The sequence below is a fragment of the Festucalex cinctus genome, chromosome 1, assembly GCF_051991245.1.
Source record: "Festucalex cinctus isolate MCC-2025b chromosome 1, RoL_Fcin_1.0, whole genome shotgun sequence".
NCBI lineage: Eukaryota > Metazoa > Chordata > Actinopteri > Syngnathiformes > Syngnathidae > Festucalex > Festucalex cinctus.
Window position 1 is genome coordinate 19,721,667 of NC_135411.1, and position 26,063 is coordinate 19,747,729.

The window sequence follows — 26,063 nt, forward strand, 5'->3', positions numbered from 1 at the left end:
AAGAATACAATTTTCTTTTTCTTTATTACCCAAATAAAACAGGTATTACATTAGATTGATTTTTTTTTTCACATATTTGCTTTCCAAATCTTTGGATGGGAAATGTACATTAAATGTTTGCATATTCTCTGTGTATTTAAAGACGTACAGCCATTAAAAACATCATGTTCAATCGGCTCAAAAATATGGCAAAGAAAAAAGAAACAATTTGAAGAATTTGCCGTTCTTACACCTCGGCCATTAGCTGTGAATCAACATAGTTGATCAACTCTGAAGATGAAGCAATGAAATATATATATATATATATATATATATATATATATATATATTTAAAAAAATAAAAATAAAAATAATAATTAGGTGCTTTATGTGCAAACCAAACATCTCCATCAGACTACATGCCAAATTCATTGAAAATAAGTTTGACTATAGCAAACCAGGATTGGACTTTAGATAAAGTAATAGCATGGTTATACAATAGTACACCTTACCGACATGGAGAAGCATCACAATGAAACAAACACCTGGTGAAGAGCAATGCAGACTTCATGCGGCACCGAAGTTATTCATGAATAGTAACACTTATTTGTATACATTAAACACCCATGGTAAACAATAGATGAGGAGAAATGCCGTTGTTCCATATAACCTAAGCGCCTTATGACCTCAATAAACAAACGAGCACAAACACATACATATCCATATGCCTCAAGACATATTTGAAACATAGCTCTTTATCTACACTTTTTACATTTAAATATTTTCAATATTGCTATTAGAAAAATGATTACATGTAGAATCAACAGGGTGAAAATAAAGTCAGTCACAGCAGATACATATACACGTCTTCTTTTTTTTTTTTTTCATCTTTTGATATCCACCAAGACCTCCAGATAAGATCAAGGCCAAATATCAAGCAGCATTGTGTTTCCCTAATACAGTATTACTCTTGAAATTTTTCCCCCGACATATGGCACTACCCTTGTCGATCTTAAGGCTCAGTCTGACAATTAACACAAAGTGGGGAAAAGGTGTTTCATCACTCACACGCATCCATGGTCTGCTTCTTTTGTTTTGTTTTGCGTTGCATTGCACATGCCCCCACAGTGTTGTGATATTTTTGTTGTCTAAGTCAAACTACTGCAGCTGGTTGACTGCCAGTCTCTACTCTCTGTCCTTGCAAGCCTTTCAAACGAGTGGCAAACAGTTCTTCTTTTTTCAAATATATCAGCCTTAACATCAACTAAGTTTCAGTTTGAGCAAAGATGTGTATTTATTTGTTTATTTATTTATAGTTCTTACAAGTTCAAGTTTCAAGTTTTTCTCAAGGCTGCATACATAAAAATAAAAAGCTTTGACAAGAAAATGACAAAGGTCAGTCAAATGGGACTGGAGATGTGAGTAACAATAACAATATGTTATTGTGATTTTTATTCTCCATACTTTTTTTTGCCGCCTAACAACTCCCACGTAATACTTCCAATTTACATTGTTCAAATTTCAACTAGCTTAAAAAAAAATTCACGCCTCCTGGGGTATATATCGTCTGATTCCACATCACTTACAGTATTTGCATAATTTAACATTTAATATCAACTTTTTCCCATTCACTTTCAATGGGACAGTCATTGAACTTCTTCTAAGTATAACTTTCCACACCCACTTCCATACATATAACATATCATCATTACCAGGTGTCTGATACTACTCGGTGGCACACTTGGTAAAGCGCATTGTCCAGGAACCAGGAGGTTATAATTTCATAATTAATCTCTCAATTTGCTTTCAGCATTCCCACGCAATTTCTCCAGGAATTGCACTTAAGTCTAGTTAAAATTATTATTATTATTTTAAATAATCCCTAAATTAATACAATTCAATTGGAAAGTAACCCTCCCTTATCATATACATTTTTGTACATTTTCCACCTTAAGATTGCGGTCATAATATATAATCTATCTTTTACAGTAAATTTACAATGATAAGTTACACAAAAGTAGGGACGTTTGGCTGCATCACTTTATGGATTCATTAATATTCCCAGGTGTGAATTAGGATTTCACTCCTTCAGAGCCCAAAAGTGTTTCAAGTAACAAACTGAATATTTTGCATACACTCAGCAGCCGTCTTTCCCACCGACGGATGCTGTAAAGATTAAAATACATGAAACTCATTGCGTTCCCCTGTTTGTGCGCCAAGGCATGTCCGCTAGTTATCTGCCAAATATTTCCCTGTGGAGAAAAAAAAAAAAGAAGCTAAAAGTACAATGACTCAAACTGATTTCAAAAGAAAGCCATGTGGCAAACGGTTCAAACTAACCTGCAGCAAATCTCTTCTTTATCAGGGATAGCCTGTAGCCAGTCCCGAGCAGCTGGATATCGCAACCGGACATGGTGCTTCCCTCACTGGTGAAGTGAACTGCAAGCTGCGATGGTTTGCATGGACCCTCTGTCATCTGGAAGCGGCCCAGCAGGGCCCCTACACCTACAGGACATAAAAATGCAGCCACAAAGGATTTCAACGTAAAACGATCATGTACTGTGAAAGAAACAGAAAAGCTTTCAGAGCGTTTGAAAGGATTTCAAAAGTAACTTGCCTCCGTTTTCAGACCTACTCGAAAGGCTGGGAATCTTCCACTGTATCATCTGCTGCTCTGGATTCCTTTAAAAGAAACAATGGTGGTTTTCCACTTCAGCAAGCCTCATTCATTCACTAGCAAACAGTAAATGTCACAATGCAGAGCAGTGTTTCAAATTGTCTTTACCCATTGAAATGAATGGAAATGCCATTAATCCGTTCCAGCTTCCCAGCCAAAAAAAAAGTGTTATTTTTAAAAACTCATTTGCTCCCCAAAACGTTTTATTTTAAATGTTTTAAGCGTCTCAAATATGTATTTATACATGTTTTGTGTTGTTGTTGTGTTTTTTTTTGTTTGTTTGTTTTTTTAATGCTAGAGCATATAGAAGGCTTTGATCCAGCCTCTTTAACTGCAAAGAACGGTTGAAGAAATGGTAGTTATTACACAAACGGCCAGCAGGTGGCAACAGAGCAAAGGAGATCAACCAGGACCATGTTGAAAAAAGCTCAATTACTCACAATTCTAACTAGAATTGTGAATAATGATGAAACTAAAAACTTCCATGTTTTTATAACAATAGAAGACAATATTCTGTGGGCCTTGCAAAAGCAGTCCAAATCCAGTAAGCCAGCCGTTTGTGAATGAGTTAATGAGAAAAATAACACTCAATAATATTATACTATAAAAACTAGGGGTGTGAATTGCCTAGTACCTGACGATTCGATTCGTATCACGATTCACAGGTCACGATTCGATTCGATACCGATTAATCCCGATACGAATTTATAAGTCGATTGTTGCGATTTTTTTTCATTCAAATTTAGAAAATACTAATCAGTAAGCTTGTAGTGTAAGATTTATATGAAAATGTATTTATTTATCTGAAATTTCAGTCTTATAGAGGTTGTAATCTGTTTCATGTTTGAACAGCATTAAAATAAAATATTAAGGCTTAATGTTCCGTTCATATAACATTCTTCCATGCTCAAGGTGTGAATCCTAAAAAAAAAAAATCAAAAAAAAAAAATCGATTCTGCCGATTATTGAATCGATTCGAGAATCGCGCGATGTGGTATCGCGATATATCGCCGAATCGATTTTTTTTTTTAACACCCCTAATAAAAACATAAAGGAATGACATAATTGGAACTATTTTTAGTCATGCTTCCTTCAATGCACATTGTACTGCTCATTCTTTTGTGTGCATCTTGTGAGTCAAACATCGTTGGCTACTTGCTTTAAACGGTAATTAAGTTACTTTCCCGAATGCTTTCTTTAAAAAGTAGCTCAGTTAGATTACAAGTTACTTTTAATAGTTACATTTCGCAGATACCAAAAAATCTGCCTCGTTTTGCCACTTAATTGGAAGTGTGATGTTTAAGAACAAAGTTTGTTTACATTAAAAGTAAAATAAAGACAGCAACCTTTTTGTCATATCATAATTCTGTTAATTAAACAAAATATTTTTCATATTTAATTTTTTATTTAACACATTTGCCACATGTTTTTAATTTTAAAAAAAAATCAATAAAAAGACACCCCAAAACACATTTTTGAAATAATTTCTATAATAAAGGAAGTCTTATTTATTTGACAAAACTCAATATTTATAATGTAGCTAGATTGTTTATAAATCTAAACAAAATTTGGGGACCTCCTGCAATCACACAATCTGGTGTGACTTTGCATGCATACTGCTATCTGTTTTATTTCAGTTTTGTTTTTGACATAGTGTTACTGAAGCTACGTAGATAACACTGCTGACTGTGCAACAAACCTCAATATTTTTGTAGAAGAAGAGAAGCTCTCTCCTTCCTCCATTGCTGTTTATGGACACGGGAGTTTCAATGCGCTGAAAACGATGTCACTCCCTCAGATGTGAACGTTAACTTGAATACTCCCACAATGCATTTCAGTACATTCAATACTAGAGATTCTGTTTCTTAGCTAAGTCCGTGTATAATGTATATTTATTTGTTTTATGACTTTAGTGAGTACTATAGTGTTAAGAATCAGGTGTATTTTTGTATTTTATTATTCATTAGTTTTACAATGCACCGTGGGTGAGAAGTGAAGAGTGCAGTTCATTTAATTGTTAATTCTTACTGCCTGGTGGCTAATTAGAATATGTGGTACTAAGAGGTGGCACTCTCTTAAATACTGATATTTCTTAAATACACAATCAAATAGAATGATCAAAATAACTTATCAGAAGAGTAACTATAGTCTGATTACACAACTCGGACTAAGTAAGGCTTTACCGGCGTCACTGATCATGAGTAGTGAATGTAGAAAGGCCTCACCAGGTGGCAGGTGGGACCATAGCTTGGAGTTTGGCTATGCTTCCATCCACAGGAACCAGAAAGTGGACGTTGTGAAGCGGCGCTGGGGTCGCCATTGCCTCTGTGTTGTATTTGTAGTCTATTCTTAGGTCTGTGTTGTCGGCATCGCCACGCCAACTGACGGCCAGATTGAGAGGAGTGGACTGGATTCCATCTGCTGACACCTGGGATACACACAAGCAAGTATTTGATGGACGGATTTATGGGCAAACGCATGGATGCATACCTGATATTTGATCATATCCACATTGTAGTATGTGGCTTGGGGTTTCTGCTCAGCCACTTTCTTGAGATGACTCATCAAGTTTTGCATATTCACCCAGAACTCCTTGGTGTCTACACTGTCTGTTGGGGAATCACTAAAAGGATCAGAAAAAAAAAAAAGACACCATTCAGTGATTTTTTTTAACTCATTTGCTCCCAAAAACATATACTGTATACACGTTCTATTTTAAATGTTGTGTGCCAAAGACATATTTAAACGTTTTTATGTTTTGTTTTGTTTTTTATGCTAGAGCATACAGAAGGCTTAGATACAGCCTCTCAACTGCAAAGAACGGTTAAAGAAATGTTAATTATTATTACACAAACGGCCAGCAGGTAGCAGCAGAGTAAAGGAGATCACCCAGGACCATGTTGTAAAAAAGCTCAATTACTCACAATTCTAAATAGATTTATGTATAATGATGAAACTTAGCTATATTCTAATGCTAATTGCTGCAAAAAGGAAACAGATTTTTTTGTCTGATGCAAGAATTGACTTTAATCTTTCTTTTTCCATGTTTTTATAGCAATAGAACACAATATTCTGTGGGCCTTGCAAAATCAGTCAAAATCCAGTCAAACAGAGGATTGCTTCTGTGAAAATGGCTGGGAGTGAATGAGTTAATATAGCATCAAAATGTGCATTTTCTCTTGCTGCATATTCGTACCAGCACAGCAGCTGTGGATTGGGGAGAACCTGCTCCAGTCGAGTGTAGTTGCTGATGCTAAAGATGAGGATTGGTTGAGTCGGGTGGCTGGCAAAATGCCTGGTGATGCCTGCTGGGAAGGAGAGCACTAGTTCACCTGTGATCTTCACTACACACCTGAAATTGCAGGAAAGGAAGAGGCTGGTGTGAGATCGAACAGTAGCACCCTATAATGTATATAATACCACCTGAAAATGTAATAAAATTTGCACTTAACTCACTCACACTTAGAAATGTAATAAAACCCCCATAATGCAATCATTTCACCAATAATCTCCTAAAAAAAGAAAAGAAAAAAAGACTGATATTTTAATAACATCTTTACTGATCATTTTCAGGTGGGTCTTTTTTCTCTCCAAACTTCACGTAAATCTTGACAAATAATGCAGCATATGCTCATTTTCAGTCCAAAGACCAAACTCTCCCTTGATTAGAACTGTTCCACCGCAAAGATTTCACAATAATTTGTTCTATGCAGCCCCACTGGTCTAAATATGTTATTGTATTGCGTTAGTGGAATATGAGTTAAGCAGCAAAATCCAGCCGTTTTTATCCATCACAGGGGTGGCCATTTTGCCACTTGCTGTTGACTGAAGATGACATCACAGTTGCTCAGGGCTCAAGCAACAACCAATCACAGGTCACCTGTTTTCTGAAGCTGCGCTGTGATTGGTTGTTACCTGAGCTCTGCGCAACATTGATGTCACCTTCAGTTGACAGCAAACGGCAAAATGGCCGCCCCCTGAGATGGCTAAAAATGGCTGGATTTTTCTGAATAACTCTTATTCCAAAATGTAACATTAATCAGAATGTCATGTTTAGACGAGTGAGGTCACATAAATTATTGTCAAGAAATGTTCAAGGTTGACTTACACTTTAATAATGTTAGGTTCATGTTTTATTGTTAAACAATCATTAACGTGTTAAATTCACTGTTATATCAGAGTTTTTGTCATGTTTCAATTTTGTTTGAGTTGGGTTTTGTTTTATTTTGGTGAGAGTGTTGGTTGTCTGGTGTTCTTGTGTGTTTCCCCTGTCTTGTTATGTCTGAGTAGGTCCACCTGTGTGGCATCCCCCTTCCCAGTGTGTGTTGCTAATTGGTTCCCTCTGCCTGCTGTGTTTCCCAGCTGTGTTTTGTTAGTGGCTCGTTAGTGTTTGGATTTAGGGAGTGGTGTTTTTTTCACGAGTTATGGGAGCATTACCTTACTTTGTCTTGTCCTGGTGTGGTGTTTTGTCGCGGTTTAGTCAGGTTTATCTACGTTTGGTCAAGTTTAACTCAGTTTGGTCAAGTTTATCTCAGTCTGGTCAAGTTTATCTCAGTTTGGTCGAGTTTAACTAAGTCTGGTCAAGTTCATCTCAGTCTGGTCAAGTTTATCTCAGTCTGGTCAAGTTTATCTAAGTCTGGTCAAGTTTATTCATGTCTTCTCAAGTCTCCACGTCTCCTCAAGTCTCCACGTCTACTCCAGCCTTTCACGTCATGCTAAGTCAAGGATTCCAATCTCATGTCATGTCAGTCCACGTTCCATCCAGTCCTTTGCCAGTCAATAAAGTTATTTTCTTTCCTGTGAGTCCTCTTCCTATCTGGTTTCTCCACCTTTGGGTTCCACCACATCCAGATCATAACAGTTTTAGTGTCAGAGTAACGGGGCATATGTCACCCTATAAATGTAATATTTTTTTACTAAAAAGTATTTTTATTATGCTATCAGTGAAATTATTACATTATTGGATTTTATTGCATTTTTAATTGAGTTACGTGTGAATTAGGGCTGCACGATATTGGAAAAACATGCGATATGCAATATACTTGCTGAACATAGCGATATCGATATTATTGCGATATTTAACATTTACCTAAAGAAATTACATTTTTATTACCTAATGAAAGAAAAACATTTTTCATGGGGCAAAATAAGCAACCTTCATGTAATCTTAGTTCATTAATTGTAATTATGTCTTGATAATTTTCAACTATTGAATGGCGATGCACATTTTAGTTAGCATCTGACTGGTCAAATTCATATAAAAAGCATGAAATTCCATATAAAACTTATTGCGTGCCTTTGCGATATGCATATTGCAAGGGCCAATATCGCGATATCGATATTTTTCCGATATATTGTGCAGCCCTAGTGTGAATGTTATTACATTTTCATGAAATTATATTATAGAGTGCCACACTAACCAAGGCAACATTCACAAGATTGTAGCAATCATATTTGTTGTGTGTTTTCCAATATTATGGAGGCATGATAGTTTAATCATAAACATCAGTCATGGGCCTACTTGCTGGGGTCAGCGCCCTTGAAATAGGCGTTGATAGTTTCTGTGAAGGCAGCTGCCACTGGCAGAGTGTCCTGCGGTCCCATGGTAAGTGGACTGGGCCCTCTTGAACATCCTAAATGGGACAAATACCGGAGAAAAAAAAAGAAATAAATACATACTAGCGCTGTCAAACATTCAGCATTATGTTATACACTATCTGCAGGGTATTAAAGCACAATCAGTCAGACTAGCTCAAAATAAAGGTATGGATGTGGGATGTGATGAGCAATGAAGTTGATTACTTTGTTGAATCTATTGATCACACTGGTGTGATGTTACATTAAAAGCAATTTGAATTCATTGCATTGCTTGGGTGTAGGGTAGCTAAACGTTCCTATTGCAGGCATGCAGAAACCATCTGAGTCGACTCACCCTCTAAAGCTAAATAAAATCTGCCGTGGTCAAACCAGACCAGAGGCTGCGTGGCCTCTAAGTTGAGTAGACACAGGAGGAAAAGATCAATGAAGACAGACGTGACAGTGACCCAATGACACAATGATGAGCAAGATGGAAGCACACACATAGCCCGAGTGTACCTGTGTTGGACAGATTGAGCTCCCTCCCTAAGGTAGGCGTGGACGCCGCGCTCTGTGATGTTATGGAGGAGATGGAGGAAGAACTCTCCGCCCTAGCCAGTGGTGCAAAAGGTGGGGGGCTTCCAGATACTGGAGGACTGAAGGGCCGAGTCTGGATGCATAACATAGTTTGATTATAGGGATGTCATAATAAGGGCAATATTGTGATATCGTGATATTAAAACTGCCACAATATCGTCGTCGTCATGTTCACAATATTTAAAAGGAACATATCTGTTAAAAAGTCAGGTTGATTTCTAGCACCCTCTAGTGGCTATTTTATTAGTGCAATTTAATTTTCATGAGGGATGTTTTGGCCTTCTATGTTTAAAATCTACGCTAATTGTCAGATGAAGGGGAACCTAATTTGCTTGTGAAGTGATCAATGTGTGCTTGCATTAGCAAGTAAATGCCTCACTGTTATTAAGAGATTGTAGGTGGTTTATATGCATGGCTGTTATGTACAAAAGTACAATATTGTGCTTTTTTTTTTTTTTTAGTACGAGCTCTTTTTTTTTTTTTTTTTTTTACAATATTGTGATCTTTTTTTAAATATCGCCAACCTCCCCACAATATCGTCATAATTATCGTATCGTGGCCTTCAAGTCGTGATATCGTATCGTGATGTTTGGATATCGTTACATCGCTATTTGATGATGGCAAGTTATCACACAACAAATTGTGAATGTGAGTGGCACATATTGCCATATGCATGTCTAACATTTTCCTCGTCAACATATTGATCAATATTTGATTCACTTTCATATACATAGTATTTATCTGATAAATGATTTGATGTTATTCTGTTTTATAGTAAGGTTTTTTTTTGTTACAGTATTGATGGCACAGCACAATTGTTTAGTGCCATTGTATTTGTAATGTTATTGTATTTATATATTGCATAGCCTATTTTAAAAATGACTAAATAATGTAAATGTATTTTTACAGGCTGACCGCAAAATATATTCATAGAAAGCAAGACATTCGGAAAATAAAATGTAAGGTCAAAGGTCAAACCTGGGCGCCACACATACCAGGTCTGGGATTGGTTTTCCGGGGGGCAACTTTGGTCGCGAGGAAGGCCGTGGCGGAGGAGGAGGGGGGACCGGACTTCCTCTGGATTGTGGCGTGACAGAACGGGCTGGCGAAGACGGGCCTGAGGCACATACCATCGTCTGAGGTTAGCGCCGCTTTTATATCAAAGCGGGACAGATTTATGTTCAAAGGACAACTTGTCTTCTTTGCTGAATGGCTACAATGTGTCACAAGAGGTTCTCGTCAGCAAACCCTTGTTTTTGTGAAGAGTATCATCCGTCTTTTAATCACATGCTATCACACCACTAGATGGCAGTAAAGGTCCATTTATTACTACTTTTATCGATATACAATTATACAGTAATATCTCAACATCTTTGAACGAATGAATAAAACATAAATGAGATGACAATTCTTTCAGATATTATTATTGCTTCAGTGTAACGTATAGTTAGGATGATATTACTGCTTAGCTTACTATATAGATTTAACAAACATATTTATTTATGTTTTCTTCGTTTTATTATTATTTTTTTTTTAACAAATTGACGTCTCTAGGGTGGTGGGTACCTGAAGGTTAGCCCAGCTGGGTTTAGGCGAGAGTTTTATTGATTGGTCGCCGGCCAATCACAAGTCAATACCATTTTTGTTTTCAGACCGATAGCAGTATGAGTACAGTACTCAACTCTTGAGTAGTCACCAATACCACTAAAGTACCAACAGCACTAGTAGTTTTGATACATAAAATTGCCCCCAAAACCGAGAAAGACTTTTTTCATAATTGCACAAAATTAACGGCAATTTCTCTTCTTCTAATTTCTCATTTCTAGTTCTGATCGTAAAAACGGCCTCAAGAGGACGCAGTCACTAGTACAGATACCTTGAAATAAAGATGGGTATCAGTCTGATATCGATACCTGGCATTGGTACTCGCCCATCCCTAATCACATAATAGATAAAGAACCTTTAATACAGTCTGATGGATAATTTAGAGACTTGGAAGGAAAGTGAATAAAAAGCTGTTGTTTAAAATCAAACTTATAGTGCATTTTCAACTGGATATCTCTGATTTACACTTGAAGACTTATTAGCCTCCCCGTGAAATTTCATTTTCTATTAAGCATTTCCCAGCAGTGCAACATGGCGGCGAGAGAGTATTATGTTGTGGGTTTGCATCAGTGCAGTTGGAACTGGCAATCTTGTCAAAGTGGAAGGAATTTTGAAGAAAAAAAGGATATTTGAGGAAAAGCAGTCATCAGCAAAACTGGATATTGTTCACCGCTTTGTCTTTTAACAGGATCATGACCCAAAAGATACATCACTCCTGGTGAAGAACTACCTCCTGGAGGCCAAAGTGAATGTTACTGAATGGCCTGTACAAAGCCCCAACTTCAATGTCATCGAGAATCTTTGGGGAGAACTGAAGAACGAGGTCATGTGAGTAGACTGTCAAATCTAGCGGAGCTTGAGAGAAGAATGGGCTGGGATTACACGGGAGATGTAAGTAAGACTTGTGGGAAAACAATAACAAAAGACTGCAGGCTATTATCCAGCAAAAAGGACGGATGAGCAGTTAGCATCAGGGGAGCTAGTCTCTGGTAATTTTATTTTTATTTCTTATTTTTTTGTGTAAAAAAATATTCCTGTTCCGCAATATCCATCTGGTACCTCGCTGATTGGACGATGTGTCATTCTACACGTTTGTTTTAACCAATCACGGCTATGGTTGAAAATTTCGTCTTTGTTCTTGCCGAAGTGGGGGGGGGGACAAGCACGAAGATCTTACCAGCTAGAAATGCACGAAGCGCCCCTCGCTGTTCAACATTCAACAAGGGAACGGTGAGTCATTCTGCGAGAACATAATTAATTGCAGCGTCCATTCGTCCATGTTAGGTTGGTTTGTTAGCTCCGGCGTCGGCGCTGGCTTCCTGGTTTCGTCACAGTTGTATATCCCGCCCCCAAACACATTGTCGCTCTGTGATTGGTCCGAACCACGCCGGATATTAGCGGGAGCGGTACAAGATGTATTCTCTTTGCGAACTCACAAATACCGCAAGAATTCATCTTACGAGAGCAAGGTTCAAATTATACTGTTCTTAAGTCTATTCATTAATTTTGATCAATATTCATCTGTAGAGTTCAATAGCCACGCCTACCTGAATAAGGCCCAGGGGAAGACATAATCGATCTGTATGTGGTTGGAGGAAGAGGAGGTGGCGTTCCGCGAAAGCTCGGCGTTAGCTCTCGTGGTGAACCAGTGAAGTCTGGGATGTCATCTCGCAGGTGCACTCCCTCTGGAGTCCGTTTCCCCCCTGCTCCCCCCAAAACCAGGGGTGATATAACTCCCGCTCGAGGCGACTTTCTCTCCGCTGGCAGAGGAGGCACGGGACTTATTGTAACTCGGGAGGGTGAGTAATGCGCAAACTGCAGCACCTCCTCATCAATCGCCTCCTCATCAAGGCAGACTGCTGGTGAACTTGTGGGAGAGAAGTAAGGAGGGAGGGGAGGGGCTGGTTCATCCGGAGGAGGAGGTCCGAGCATGATGGAAGGGGGCGAGTCCAGTGGCGTAAAAGGAGGCAAAGATTCGGGGGAGAACACTGGAGGTGAAGGTGGGGGCTCATTAGGAGGTGGTCCAGGCGAGAGGCACGGGGTGGAAGGTGTGGACGAGGGAGTGTCCGGGGCAGGAGAATCCGGCGGAGGGGGCGGAGCGGGCTCATCTGGTGGTGGGGGTCGGTCGTTTGTGAAAGTAACCCATCTGGCGGACGCGGTGTCCTCAGTGGTGCGCGGGCTGCCCACGGGGCCAAACACATCGTCGAGGTCAGGGGCCGGAGATTCTCGGTAGGAAGACGGGGACAGGACGCTCAGGTAGATGGGAGCAGAACTGCGAGTTGATCTGCCGTTGGGTAAATCAACTGCAAAGAAAACAAAAAAATCATAATAATGGAAATTTTAGGCAGCTGCATTCAAATCCAACACATAATGTACTTAGAGGCTTATTTACCAGCAGATTGTGAAGTGTAACCTTGACTCCGTGATATGTTTTTGGGAGGGAGCGGAGGAGGAGCTGCAAAGACAATTTAACACAGGTCTCAACATTTCAGCAATACAGAATATTTATACACAAACTCACCTCCTGTCGGGAAACTTCTGCTCAAAGGCGACTCCGACCTGGGCCGAGATCCTCCCCAGACATCAGCAGGAACCACTGGAGAGATGACGAACAATGTTGCCGCTGAAATAGCTTTATATTAGGGGTGTAATTAGTGCATTAATTTTGAGTTAATTTAAAGTTCATTTAACGTCACTCTTTTTTTTTCTTTTTTTTTTCTTTTTTAATGCGATTAATGATCGCCCCTTGCTTGGAAAGCCTGTACTGGGGGAAGTCCAGTCGCATTGCAGCAGAGATAGACATGGAAATTTAGCAGAAATAAATTTTACAATAATGCATATATTTGTGGAGACTTGGGTGGTCTCTTGTATTTCACAATTTTTGTGGAGACTTGAGTCTTTTGTATTTCACAATTTTAATAATGTGCAGAATTTCACAAGTTACTTCATGTTAAAGATTAGATCGCTCTTAAAAAATGCACTGAGCTGTCACCAACATCTTACAAAAGCCATTATGCCATCTAGTGGCAGAAAAATGACCTCAACACAAATCAATATCACACTTTTCTTTTTTTTTTTTTTTTACATATTTTTTATTTTAACTCAATTTTATGTATTATTATAAAATGACTGTATCAATGACTAAAAGATGCAGTCATATTTCTATTATTTTAATTTTTTTTTCCACTTTTATGTTAACTCTTTGATTGCCAAAAACGTTGAATAACGATTAGTAAAATCACGATGTATGCTGCCATAAACGTGGAATGACGTCATCTACGTTTTTTTTTTTTTTTTCTTCAATGGAGGGAGCAACGTCTAAGTGAAGCGCTGCCTGGTCAATGTGTTGTGGAATCAAAAGCAGCACCTAACTATGGCCAGAAGATGGCAGCATTGTGTCTCTTTTCAATGGGCTGCTGGTGTATGGAATTACAATGAGATGTGACGGAATCTGATGAATGCTCGTAATCATAATGTGTGGCAGTAAAAGAGTTAACAAGAGTATTAAACTTAGAATAAAATATTGTACATTTAGATCAGCGATAAAATGTGTGATTAATCGTGAGTTAACTATTGAAGTCATGCGATTAACTACAATTAAAAATGTTAATCGCCTTACACCCCTACTTTATAAGTATTCATGTGATATGAGTTTCAATACCATCATATCTGGCATACTGGGTCTCCGAGGGCAGTCCAAAAAAGGCAGGGATGTTCTGTGGTAGTCTGTCACTGCAAAGAGAATGGTGTCAAGTCTTCGAACTTGAAGTCAGATTCTAACTTCATGTTAGTACAACAGAAAGTGGATCCTCTTTCAACATTAGGGTTAGCTGTGGTGTACACACAATATAGACAGTGTAGAAAACCTTTGTGGGCTCTGAAATTCAACTTAATCAGGTTAGGTAATAACAGCCAATAATCAAAAACCTTGGGGTGTCAGGTGCGGGACTTGGCGTGGGGGTCGAGCGTCTCGGTCGAGCAATCTCTTCACCTAGAAGAAACAAAAACCAGCAGATAAACTTGCTGCTCTGTAAAAAATCAGCATCAACAAAGATAATAAGATGCACTTACATGACAGATGCCTCTTTATCTGTCCCTGAAAAAAAAGACCAACAAAAATTGACAGACATTCGAAGCATAAATCATTTTATTTTGAACAAGGAAATATTGAATTGTCATGTATTTGATATGCAAGGTAGCACGATTGCTGGTAAAAATAAAAATAAAAAACAAACTAAACTGTAAAATGACTATTTTTTGGAAGATTGGAACATGACAAAAGCTATAGGAATAGCAACCTGAATTTAAAACTGTGGTTATCTAAAGTGCTCTAGAGTTGAGAGTTGACTTCAGTCTTGGTCCAGACAAATCTCAACCAAATCGGTGTTGTGATGTTACTTGAGCTTTTGTCAAAAAGTATTTTGAGTGTACTGAAAAGGGGTCTACATTTTATTTCAGGGGTGGCGAGATCCGGTCCTCGAGGGCTGCAGTCCTGCAGGTTTTGGATATTTCCCCTCTTCAACACAGCTGATTCATGATCAGCTCATCAGCAAGCTCAGCAGAAGCCTGATAACGAGCCAGTTAATTGCAATCAGCTGCACTTCGAGTCGGGAAATCTATAAAACCTACAGGACTCCGGCCCTCGAGGACTGCAGTTTGCCACCCCTGTTTTATTTTATTGTCTATTATTAAGTCACATCACATCACGTCTCTAATACATTACTACTAACGTCATACTTCCAAGCTACTACCTCCAATTGTCATCACTTTTCTGAGCATGCCTAAAGAAAAAAACTGTCTGGCTTTCTGCACTGCAGAAGAGATGAGAGGTTTCAGGGTGTCTGCTTTGAAACAGTGAGCAGACGTTGCCACAAACTCACCGGGCTACGTCTCTGAGACCAGCAAAAAGGAAGAGAGAACAGACCTGGGTCAGAAAGTGAGTGACAAATCAGTCAAATGTACATCAACTAAAACTGCACACAGTGTTCCGCTTTACTTTAACTACAAGAGATTTTATAATGCAATGTGAGCCATAACACACAAGAGATTAGAATGATGAACATTTACAAAGTAGGTCCCAATGAGACTAGCTTGGTCATCATGAAGACTTGTGTGTTATTGTTTGTATGCATTATGTGACAGCCAGACCAGTAAAGCTGTACACTGACAGACATTAATCATGCAAAATAGGGTACAGCTTCAAAGGTCATTTGTGGCAAGCGCAACAAAGCGGAGACTCTCAGGGGGTTCTCATGCGGACAGTTAAACAAAACAAAAACAAAAAAATGGCTTACCGGACTTCTCTTCTACAAGAAGACAGGAGATAAGTTTAAAAAAAAAAGACACAAATGAAAAAAGAATGAGATAAGCAACATCATAAGTCATTAAATATGCTTAAAAAAACAAAAACAAAAACAAAGTGTTGTCCCCGAGTTCGCTCACCAGAGACGGCGAGAGCGCCAAACCTCCCACTGAGGCTTTTAGCTCATCCAACGATGGAGGGATGCACTTGGCACTCTCCGCCACCAGTGGTTTGATCTTGATTTGAAACTTTTTCTTGCTTTCTTCGTCGTCCTCTGAATCGCTGGAGGAGAAAAACTGCTTTCCCGTGGAAGCTGGTGAACATTTGTCAAGGACTTTTTCAAAGGAGTACTTTTCAACCTTCTTCAGAATTAAAATAAAAAGTTTTCTGAATCTGAACCGTGACTGGTTGTTACTAACCTTGCTCTCGCAAGACTTAGACTTAGACTTAGACTTGAATTTATTGATCCCTTTGGGATGGCTCCCTCTGGGAAATTTACATATACAGCAGCAATAAGAAGATAATAAAAAAAAATTTTTTTAAATGAATAAATAAGGTTATTACACCGAGATTGAATTAATAATACTACTACTACTAATAATAATAACAATAAAAATAAAATAAAAAATAAAAATTCAATCAATCAATAATAAATCAATAATATTCTCGCAGAATTTGTGAGTTCACAAACCCCGGAGAATACATCTTGTACCGCTCCCGCAGATAACCGTCGTGGTTCGGACCAATCACAGAGCGACATTGTGTTGGGGGGCGGGACATGCAACTGTGACGAAACCAGGAAGCCAGCGCCAATGCTGAGGCTAACAAACAAACCTAACATGGACGAATGGATGCTGCAATTAATTCTGTTCTCGCAGAATTACTCACGGTTTCCTTGTTGAATGTTGAACAGCGAGAGGCGCTTCGTGCATTTCTAGCTGGTAAGATGTTCGTGCTTTTGCCCCCTTCGACAAGAACGAACACGAAATTTTCACCCGTGGCATTGACTGGTTAAAACAAACGTGTAGAATGTCACATCGTCCAATCAGCTTGAATTATTGAACAGAATGTCCCGCCTTTTCCCGACGAAATTACTGTGGAGAGGTGCCCATCTGGCTATTGCCAGGTTAGGTTGTTACCTGAGCCCTGAGCAACTGTGATGTAATTTTCAGTCAACAGCAAGTGACAAAATGGCCGCCCCTTGAGCTGGGTGTTAAAAACGGGTGGATTTTGATTTTGAAATTATGGGAAAATGTAGTTTTCTATGCATGTTGTTCGTCTTGCCTCGATTTACGTCTCTGCAATTGGAGAATGGGTTGACACAGTAACGGTCAAAGAACATGTCCAAACATCTCACAGGAGCTGCTGCAGTGGAGTGAGACATCTGTGTCCCAGTTAACAATATTGTACTTGAGGTAAACAACACTCTTTCTCAGCTACACCTTTCCTGCTTAAGGGGGTTTTCCTTTATGCCAGCTGTCCTGAATTCAATTATTTACATGCTCTGGACGCCTGCAAGAGCAAAAATTCTAAATGCTGCTTCATGATTATATTATTTGATATAATAATAATTATAATTATTTTTATTATCATTATCCATCCATCCATTTTCTGAACTGCTTGACCCTCACAAGGGTCGCGGGGGGTGCTGGAGCCTATCCCAGCTGGCTATGGGCAGTAAGCGGGGTACATCCTGAACTGGTCGCCAGCCAATCGCAGGGCACACACAGACGAACAACCACTCACACTCACAAGCACAACTAGGGACAATTCGGAGGGCCCAATTAACCTGCCATGCATGTCTTTGGAATGTGGGAGGAGACTGGAGTACCCAGAGAAGACCCACGCGGGCACGGGGAGAACATGCAAACTCCACCCAGGAAGGCCGGAGCCTGGACTCGAACCCGAGTCCTCAGAACTGGGAGGCGGATGTGCTAACCACTCAGCACCCTGCCGCCCCCATTATTATTATTATTATTATTATTATTATTATTATTATTATTATTATTATTATTATTATCATCATCATTATTATTAGGGGTGTTAAAAAAAATCGATTCGGCGATATATCGCGATACTACATCGCGCGATTCTCGAATCGATTCAATAATCGGCAGAATCGATTTTTTTTTTTTTTTTTTTTTTTTTTTTTTTTTTTTTTTTTTTTTTTTTAGGATTCACACCTTGAGCATGGAAGAATGTTATATGAACGGAACATTAAGCCTTAATATTTTATTTTAATGCTGTTCAAACATGAAACAGATTACAACCTCTATAAGACTGAAATTTCAGATAAATAAATAATACATTTTCATATAAATCTTACACTCTACAAGCTTACTGATTAGTATTTTCTAAATTTGAATGAAAAAAAATCGCAACAATCGACTTATAAATTCGTATCGGGATTAATCGGTATCGAATCGAATCGTGACCTGTGAATCGTGATACGAATCGAATCGTCAGGTACTAGGCAATTCACACCCCTAATTATTATTATTATTATTATTATTATTATTATCATTATCATTATCATTAATTAATTTTTTTCTTTCTTTTTTTTATTAATAACTCGTATGGCTCTTTTTTGTAGCTTAAAGACAGATAGTTAGTTTATTTGACAATATGAATATAAGTGAATAGTTGTCGAACTCTATATATGTCCTGCCTCCACCTTTCGCCTGGGGTCAGCTGGGATCGACTCCAGTGACACTGAACAGGATAAGCAGTACAGGAAATGGATGTTGTCACTGCTCGCAAAAAAAAAAGGATATCATCACCTTCATCACCAGGACGTTGGCTAAAACCTTCCTCATCTACATCTGGCGATGCCTGAAATGTCAAGGATAAAAATGACAAATTATCACAAGTTTCTTCGAACTGTTCTCACAAGAATTCTGCAGACAACTCTGTTGTAGTAGTCTTACTGACACAAGAGTTAATTTTACGAAGATGAGCATGCTTGACTAAATTCTTGTGAAAACAGACGCACAAACATGGCGAGCTTGTGCTCGGTTAAAACCAGTGATCACATGACTTATGTGCGCCGAATAGCAAAAGTGAAGGAGGTATCAGCAAGACACGAGATGGCAATGAACACTCACGTATCTGTCCCAGTCAAATTCTCCATAGAAACCATTGGCTGCTCCATTAGTCTTTTTCTGTACAAAATGACAACAAATAAGCTCAACATCATAGGAGTGTCATAAAGAATACAAGTAATAAATAAAATGGAAAGGGAAAAAAAAAAAGCATGGTATTCTGACCGTCATAATAACCTCACAAATTTAGGATGACATTTGCTCAAATTATGAATTGCAACTAGCCGATTTATTTGGACAAGATTGTCACTGTACCGACAACGATTCCAACTAACATCGATGGACAGTCCAGAGTCTTCAACAAACCAAGCATGAATAACATTTCTTTTTACATGTTGGAGGAAGTCGGAGTACCAGGGGAAGCACGGGAGAACATGCAAGCTCCACACAGGAAGCCTGGGATTCAAACCCAGACCTTCTCAACTGTGATGCAGATGTGTTCACTACTACACCAATAAACATGACAGATCATATTAAAAGCATGCGAGGGACCCTAAAAGTGAATTGCAAAATTCTTGTGAGAACAGCCACTTTTCCCCAGTATTATACAACAGCTTGCCATGCTAGACAGTCATATTGTACACTGTACAACATGCTGAAAAGTGCAGAGGTGAAATAGCCACGACAATAAAATTCTAACATATACCCACGTTTCCTTTCTTTCCGCTACCAGTTCCTTCTTTGTCAGGTGAGCTCCTGTTAGGAATGAAAAAAAGAGGCATAAATACAATAGTGTGACTGTGACTTGAGCATCCACACTGGTCTAGCTGTACTCTATACTGGTTTTCAGTTGAGAGGTCCACAAGCATTTGAAACAATGGCAAGAAAATGTTGAAGGAAAGATTTTTTAAATATATCTGGCAACTGTATTCATTCACACACAAAAAAAAAAAAAATCAGGATTTTGTCAACCTAGAATTAGTGTCGTTCCGATACCGATATCCAGCTTCGCAGTATCGGCCGATACCGATACCATGCCGATACTTAAGTTTTTTTTTCCTCAACATGAAAAAGCTGTCCTGCCATTGGTTCAGAGCATTCAAGGGCCAATAGGATATCTTAGATCGGCATGCAGTGAACATGTCACATATCAGTGAATGTCGTGCATGAGCAAGACGCAAGATGCTGCATCCAAAATCTTATATTAGCGTTGGAATTAATGGTATCGGCATGTTACTTGTGAGTAGTCACCGATACCGATAACACTGTTTTAATGCAGTATCGGCACCTCTGCCGATACCAGTATCGGTATCGGAACAACACTACCTAGAATTCCTCTTATGTTCTTTATGTAATCATGACAGTAGGGGTGTGAATTGCCTAGTACCTGACGATTCGATTCGTATCACGATTCACAGGTCACGATTCGATTCGATACCGATTAATCCCGATACGAATGGTCACGATTCGATACCGATTAATCCCGATACGAATTTATAAGTCGATTGTTGCGATTTTTTTTCATTCATATTTAGAAAATACTAATCAGTAAGCTTGTAGAGTGTAAGATTTATATGAAAATGTATTATTTATTTATCTGAAATTTCAGTCTTATAGAGGTTGTAATCTGTTTCATGTTTGAACAGCATTAAAATAAAAATATTAAGGCTTAATGTGCCGTTCATATAACATTCTTCAAGGTGTGAATCCTAAAAAAAAAAAAAAAAAAAAAAAAAAAAAATCGATTCTGCCGATTATTGAATCGATTCGAGAATCGCGCGATGTTGTATCGCGATATATCGCCGAATCGATTTTTTTTTTTAACACCCCTACATGACAGTGAGTTAAAAAAGTGACCACTACATTTTAATCAGTTCATTCTAGAGTCCAGGTGTACTTTTTTGGCCTGATTTGCGTCCATTTCCACAGGCATTCCTGAAATACAGTGTTCCCTCGTTTTCCACTGGAGTTAGGTAAAAAAAAAAAGAAAGAAAATACCCGCAATAAATGAAATCCGTGAAGTAGTTAGCTTGATGTTTTACATTTATTATAAATGTTTTAAGGCTCTAAAACCCCCCAGCACACAGTTTATACACTTTTCTAATTGAGGCATTTACATTTCCTCAATTTTTTCTCATTTAAACATTCACAATGTCCAAACCTTCGTACATTTAATAAAATGGGTACATTACTGTAAAAAAAAAAAAAAAAAAAAAAAAAAAAAAAAAAGAATGCAAAATTGCACCAAAAAAAAAAAAAAAACGTGATACAGTGAGAAGGCGAAAAGAGAACCGCGTTATAGCGAGGGAACACTGTATTATCTTTAACAAGGAAGGCACCGACAAACAAGAAGAGAGAAGGAAATTCCCCAGGCTCCAAATGTTCAACATTTCAACCAAATTATACTTTTTTGCCTCACATATCTACAGGTTATCATTACAAAAGTCAAATCAGGATTGGGATTAAACATGACTAAAAGTAGTCAATCCGCAGTAGGGATGTAACGATATCTAAACATCACAATACGATATTATCACAATATGAAGCTCACGATATTGTGGGGATGTTCACACTATTAAAAAAGGTCACAATATTGCAAGAATAAATAAATAAATAAATATAAAAATAAAAGCTCATACTTAAAGAAAAAAAACAATATTGTGCTTTTGTACATTACTGCAATGCATATAAACAACCTACAATCTCTAATAAGACTTAATATTGAGGCACTTACTTGCTAATGCACGCACATATTAAGTTCCTCCACATATTGACTCAATTCACAAGCATATTACGTCCCCCTTCATCTGACCATTAATGTGGATTTTAAACATAGAAGGGCCAAAACATGCCTTGTGAAAATTAAACTGCACTAAAAAACTAGCCACCAGAGGGTGCTACAACTGCACAAATGGAAATCAACCTGACTTTTTAACAGAATGTGCTGCTTTTAATATTGTGACATGACGACGACGATATATTGTGGCAATTTTAATATTGCGATTTCAGGATATTGCAGTTATCCTTACATCCAAATTATATAGAAAAACAAAACATATGGGGATACTAGTGTATGAGAAAATCAGTAGCATGCCTTGTGGGATACATTGTTATTTTCTACAAGCTTACATTTCTAGTTACATTTAGCTTGTCGTAAGTATTTTTGCAAAGGTCGGACGAGCATATCCAAGGTCACTTACGTCGTCTCTGTATCCTTCTCTTTTTTTCGTAAGCCCAAAGCTTTCCTGGTTCGTTTTTTCAGTCCTAGAACACATACAAGAGAAAGAAAGGAGACTTGACATCATGAAGAATTTAGTATTGGCACCGGGTATAGTAAAATATATTGACATTTAAATACATTTCAAAGTAAATAACACAGAAGAGCAGAATATGTACCAAGACACTGTGTATTATCTTGACATTAAAATGTACACAATAGTAAGAAAGCAAAGGTGGAGTAACTTTGAAGTTTATGTAAAGTACCGTATTTTCCGCACTATAATGCTGGGTTCTCACCAAAAGCGAGGGACGGCGATTCGGCGGCGCGTTTGCATTGTAGTCAATGGAGTTCGCGCGCAACGGAGCGAAAGTGCGTGGGGCGGCGCGGAGGACGCATTTGGCGCGTTGGGACGCGGTGCGCGGCAGCGAAAATCCGCACATTTGCGACGAAAATCCGCACATTCGCATATTCGTCGAAGTTCAAAAAATTGAACTTTTTTCGCGTTTCGCCTCGCGGTAGCCAATCGGCTTAGAGTACGGGCCATGTCACACACAGCGTTCTCTCTATTGTCACCCCGAGCGCAACAACACGGCCAGCCGTGACAGAATGATGATCAAGAAAGTGCTGGTAAGTCTGTTTACTTGCTTTTGAACTGTACTGAGTTAAGCAGCAGTGCTTATTATTAACGCCAAAGCTATTTTTAGCTCAAATGCCGGCCGCCCGATTGCCACTAAAAAAAGCGAAAGTGCTATCACGTACCTCAAAATAGGAGAAAATAGTGCCACGGCTGTTTAGTCCCAGGAAAGAGGTGAAAGTAGTTAGCGGTGCTCACTTTTTGTTGACTCGCTAAAGTTCTTCACTTCCTTGTTCACCAAGGGACACGCCTCCTCCGCTCCGGTGAGCACGAAAGCGCGAATGAGTGGCAACCGTTCCATAAACACTACGCGGTGAAACGCTCGCGAATGAAGCGTTCCAGTCCGCCTTTTCGGATTTGGTGAGAACGTAGCATTAGGCGCACCTAAAAGTCTTCAATTTTTTCAAAAGCTGACCATGCGCCTTATAATCCAGTGCGCCTTATATATGGATTAGTATTGAGCCGCAACAGGTCTCGCTGTTAATACGCTATCGGTGACGTGCATGCACAGAAGATCCCGCCATCTTGGATTGCTAGCTAATACTTATACTTTACCTCAGAGAAAATAATAAAACAGCTGTTTATTCATTTTGGGAGTGAATGGAGTTGTCAGAAAGCGGGTTCGTAATCTATTAATAAAGTTTGACTGACCTATCTGACTGTTTTGTTGACATTCCCTTTAGCGCAGCACCATCTAATGGATGCATAACGTAACCCCAGCCTCTACTGTAGCGCATTATATATGGAAAAAGTTTTAAAATATGTCATTCATTGAAGGTGCGCCTTATAATGCGGTGCGCCTTATAGTGCGGAAATACGGTAACCTAAATGAATTAGTATATTGCTTTAGACAGAAACATTGGCTATCGACAAACAGCTTCTCCAGAAAATGAAGCTGAACTCTGCACAGACTCAATAAGGAAACACAAGCAAATGTTAATGAATGTGTTCACTTCATTAGCGTAATAAGCAGTGAAGAGGCCTGCTCACAACTCTCACCTGCTCCAAGGGTGCAGATACTGTACAAAGGAGTCACTTTTTATAACGACATTGTGCATCTATCTCTGTACAAATGAGGCAATGGGCTCCACTTTTCTGTGACGCGATCAATGCAAAACTGATGCATGAATAATAATCATTCCACTTTGTAAATATTCACAGCTTCAAAGCTAATTTCAGCCAGTCGCAACTGTATTAGTGACTGTATACAATGAATATGAAAATTTTTCAAATGTGTCTCTGCAGCTGAAACATTTATCCATCCATTCATTTAACTAACTGGAGACATTCCCAGCTTATACCACTCAAAGAATTGTCAAGTTAGATCGATTTATATTTCCTTTTTGTTTAAAGCAGCCTTTCTCAAATATAGGGTTGGTTTTCTAATTAAAAACTGCAAGCATTTGTGGCTAATTGTAGGTTATATGCTTTGATGGTAGTATATTTTGAATGTTTGGGTCTCGAGGAGAAAACAAGTTTCTAATCTTGAGGGGGAAAATGTTTGGGAGGCCCTTGTTTAAAAAGTCTACACATCCTCATTCAAATGCCAGATTTCTGTGCCATCAAAAAATGAGGCCACAATAAACAATTTCAAAACTCTTTCCACTATTATTGCAAGTGAAGTGATTTTTCTTAGAAAGATCTTTTTGAGAAGGCAAGTAAAAATAAATGAAACAATGTAGTGGCACAAGTGTGCACACCCTCATAACTGGGGAGATTAAAATTAACAAATGCCATTCAAACACATTTAATGGGAGTCAGCACAGAGCTGCTACCATTTAAAGTGCCTATGATTAACCCCAAATAGACCTCAGTTGTTCTAGTAGGCTTTTCCTGACATTGTTTTGCTTTATGTCAAACGCCTTAAGGTTTTGTGCTAATACTGACTGGTATTTCTGTTCATAATTCCCTTTACCTTGTCCAAGGCCCAAATTCCAGATGAGGAGAATTCCAAAGCATGATGCTGCCACCCTCATGCTTCACCATAGATAGCGTGTTCCTTTGGGGATGAGCAGCGTTTTTTACTTTTGTAATTATGGCCAAGAAGTTCACACTTGGTTTCATCAGACCATCACACATTTCCCACGTGTTTGGGAATTTCAAATATATATACTGGTTCGAGGTGACATTAATGGTGGAAAAAAGTTTGAAATCTTAGTCTGTCTTTTATTATATATATCACAAAAACTTGGCATTTGAAAAGGGGTGTGTAGACTTTCTGTCGCCAGGGTAAATAACATCTATATAAGTGGGTAGGCGACTCGTAGTAATAGTATATTGAATGTTCATCAATTTATCAAGCAGAGTAACACACAAGCCAGACAAGGCTTCTACTGTATACAAGAACATTAGCATGTTCAGTCGTATTAAACGCAGCATATCTGATGAGCGCAATTAGCGACATGAGTGGCTAACAAAAGCTACGAGCGGCATATAACACGTGAATATCCTCAACCTCAGGAAGTACATATAACACCACGGGAGACTAGCTGCAGGTCATTGGCTAATTTTAGCTACCATCCATTTGCAGGTTCACACAGTATTTTAAGACAGGAACCTGTCATTCATGTTGATGTATATGATTTACCATTGCGATAGTTTATCATTTGACTGAGGATAAATGGGCACTGTTAGCACAAGGTGCAAGATGCTGATCACCTTATAGCCATCAATACAAATACAGCACACAAACTCGACATAGCATACATAGCAATGTACAGACAACTACAATCACAATGATAATGTGACAGTACATGACAAGACACAAGCAGGACTACATTGCACCAGACCACCATCTTTTTCTTTCTTTCTTTTTTTTTTTTTAACCACACCTCACTCATCGAACATAGCTAGCCAGTGCACAACAATCCAGTCACCATGCTTAGTAATGCATGAACAAAGTGTCCCCAGCAGTCCACACTGCATGACAGAGCACATCAATGTATTCAGTTCTTACTAGCCCAGCAGGACACAAGAGGGCAAATGGGAGGACGCAAGGGGTGGGAGACATCGAGTGTACAGATTACCTTGCATCATGGTTGCAGATTTTCATCCTATACTGCCGCTGGTGTGTAGAAATGATTCCAGCTGGTCAAAGGATGCCTGGGCAGGGCATGATTGCATGGAGGTTGACTCCCTCCTCCCCCAGAGGCCCAACTCCCATATACAGAGATGAGGTGGAAAAAGAGGGGGGGGGGGGGGGTAGCAGCTGTGGACGACAGCAGGGGAGAGAAAGCGAGGGAGCCGTGGGGGGGTGTTCAGCAAATCCTGGAATAAGGGGTCCTATCAGTGCACGCTAAGTCCCGGACGCCCTGGCAAGGCCAACGCACGCCATCCCTTAGAAGAGCGATGTTCAGGAAAGGAAAAAGAGGAACACGGAACGGCAGAGAGAGCGAGGAAGACTGAGACGGAGGTGGGAGGGGATGGGCGGT

General features: G+C 39.0%; 1 protein-coding gene across 2 annotated transcripts; it reads right to left on the reverse strand.

The window, feature by feature from the left end:
- On the reverse strand, nucleotides 1-26,063 carry LOC144018671 (SH3-containing GRB2-like protein 3-interacting protein 1). Of its 2 annotated transcripts, XM_077521112.1 has the most exons (24): nucleotides 25,659-26,063; nucleotides 21,979-22,042; nucleotides 19,489-19,534; nucleotides 18,842-18,898; nucleotides 18,512-18,569; nucleotides 15,878-16,053; nucleotides 15,730-15,741; nucleotides 15,316-15,327; nucleotides 14,507-14,531; nucleotides 14,363-14,426; nucleotides 14,097-14,167; nucleotides 12,957-13,031; nucleotides 12,828-12,890; nucleotides 11,983-12,738; nucleotides 9,826-9,947; nucleotides 8,753-8,903; nucleotides 8,589-8,645; nucleotides 8,178-8,289; nucleotides 5,853-6,008; nucleotides 5,147-5,279; nucleotides 4,882-5,084; nucleotides 2,597-2,661; nucleotides 2,320-2,484; nucleotides 1-2,231 (listed from the first exon to the last, which is right to left on the reverse strand). In XM_077521112.1, the coding sequence occupies exons 1-24, from the start codon at nucleotides 25,666-25,668 to the stop codon at nucleotides 2,209-2,211; spliced, it is 2,676 nt and encodes an 891-aa protein (XP_077377238.1). In that variant the 5' UTR covers nucleotides 25,669-26,063; the 3' UTR covers nucleotides 1-2,208. The 2 variants fall into 2 exon arrangements, with proteins under 2 accessions (XP_077377238.1, XP_077377246.1); XM_077521120.1 differs by lacking the exon at nucleotides 8,589-8,645.

Excerpts from the sequence above, each read along its gene's own strand:
- LOC144018671 (XM_077521112.1), bottom strand. Across the intron at positions 8,290-8,588 it reads ATTTTATTTAGCTTTAGAGG|GATGTTCAAGAGGGCCCAGT; the intron begins GTGAGTCGACTC and ends TGTCCCATTTAG. Across the intron at positions 5,280-5,852 it reads AATCCACAGCTGCTGTGCTG|TGATTCCCCAACAGACAGTG; the intron begins GTACGAATATGC and ends TGATCCTTTTAG.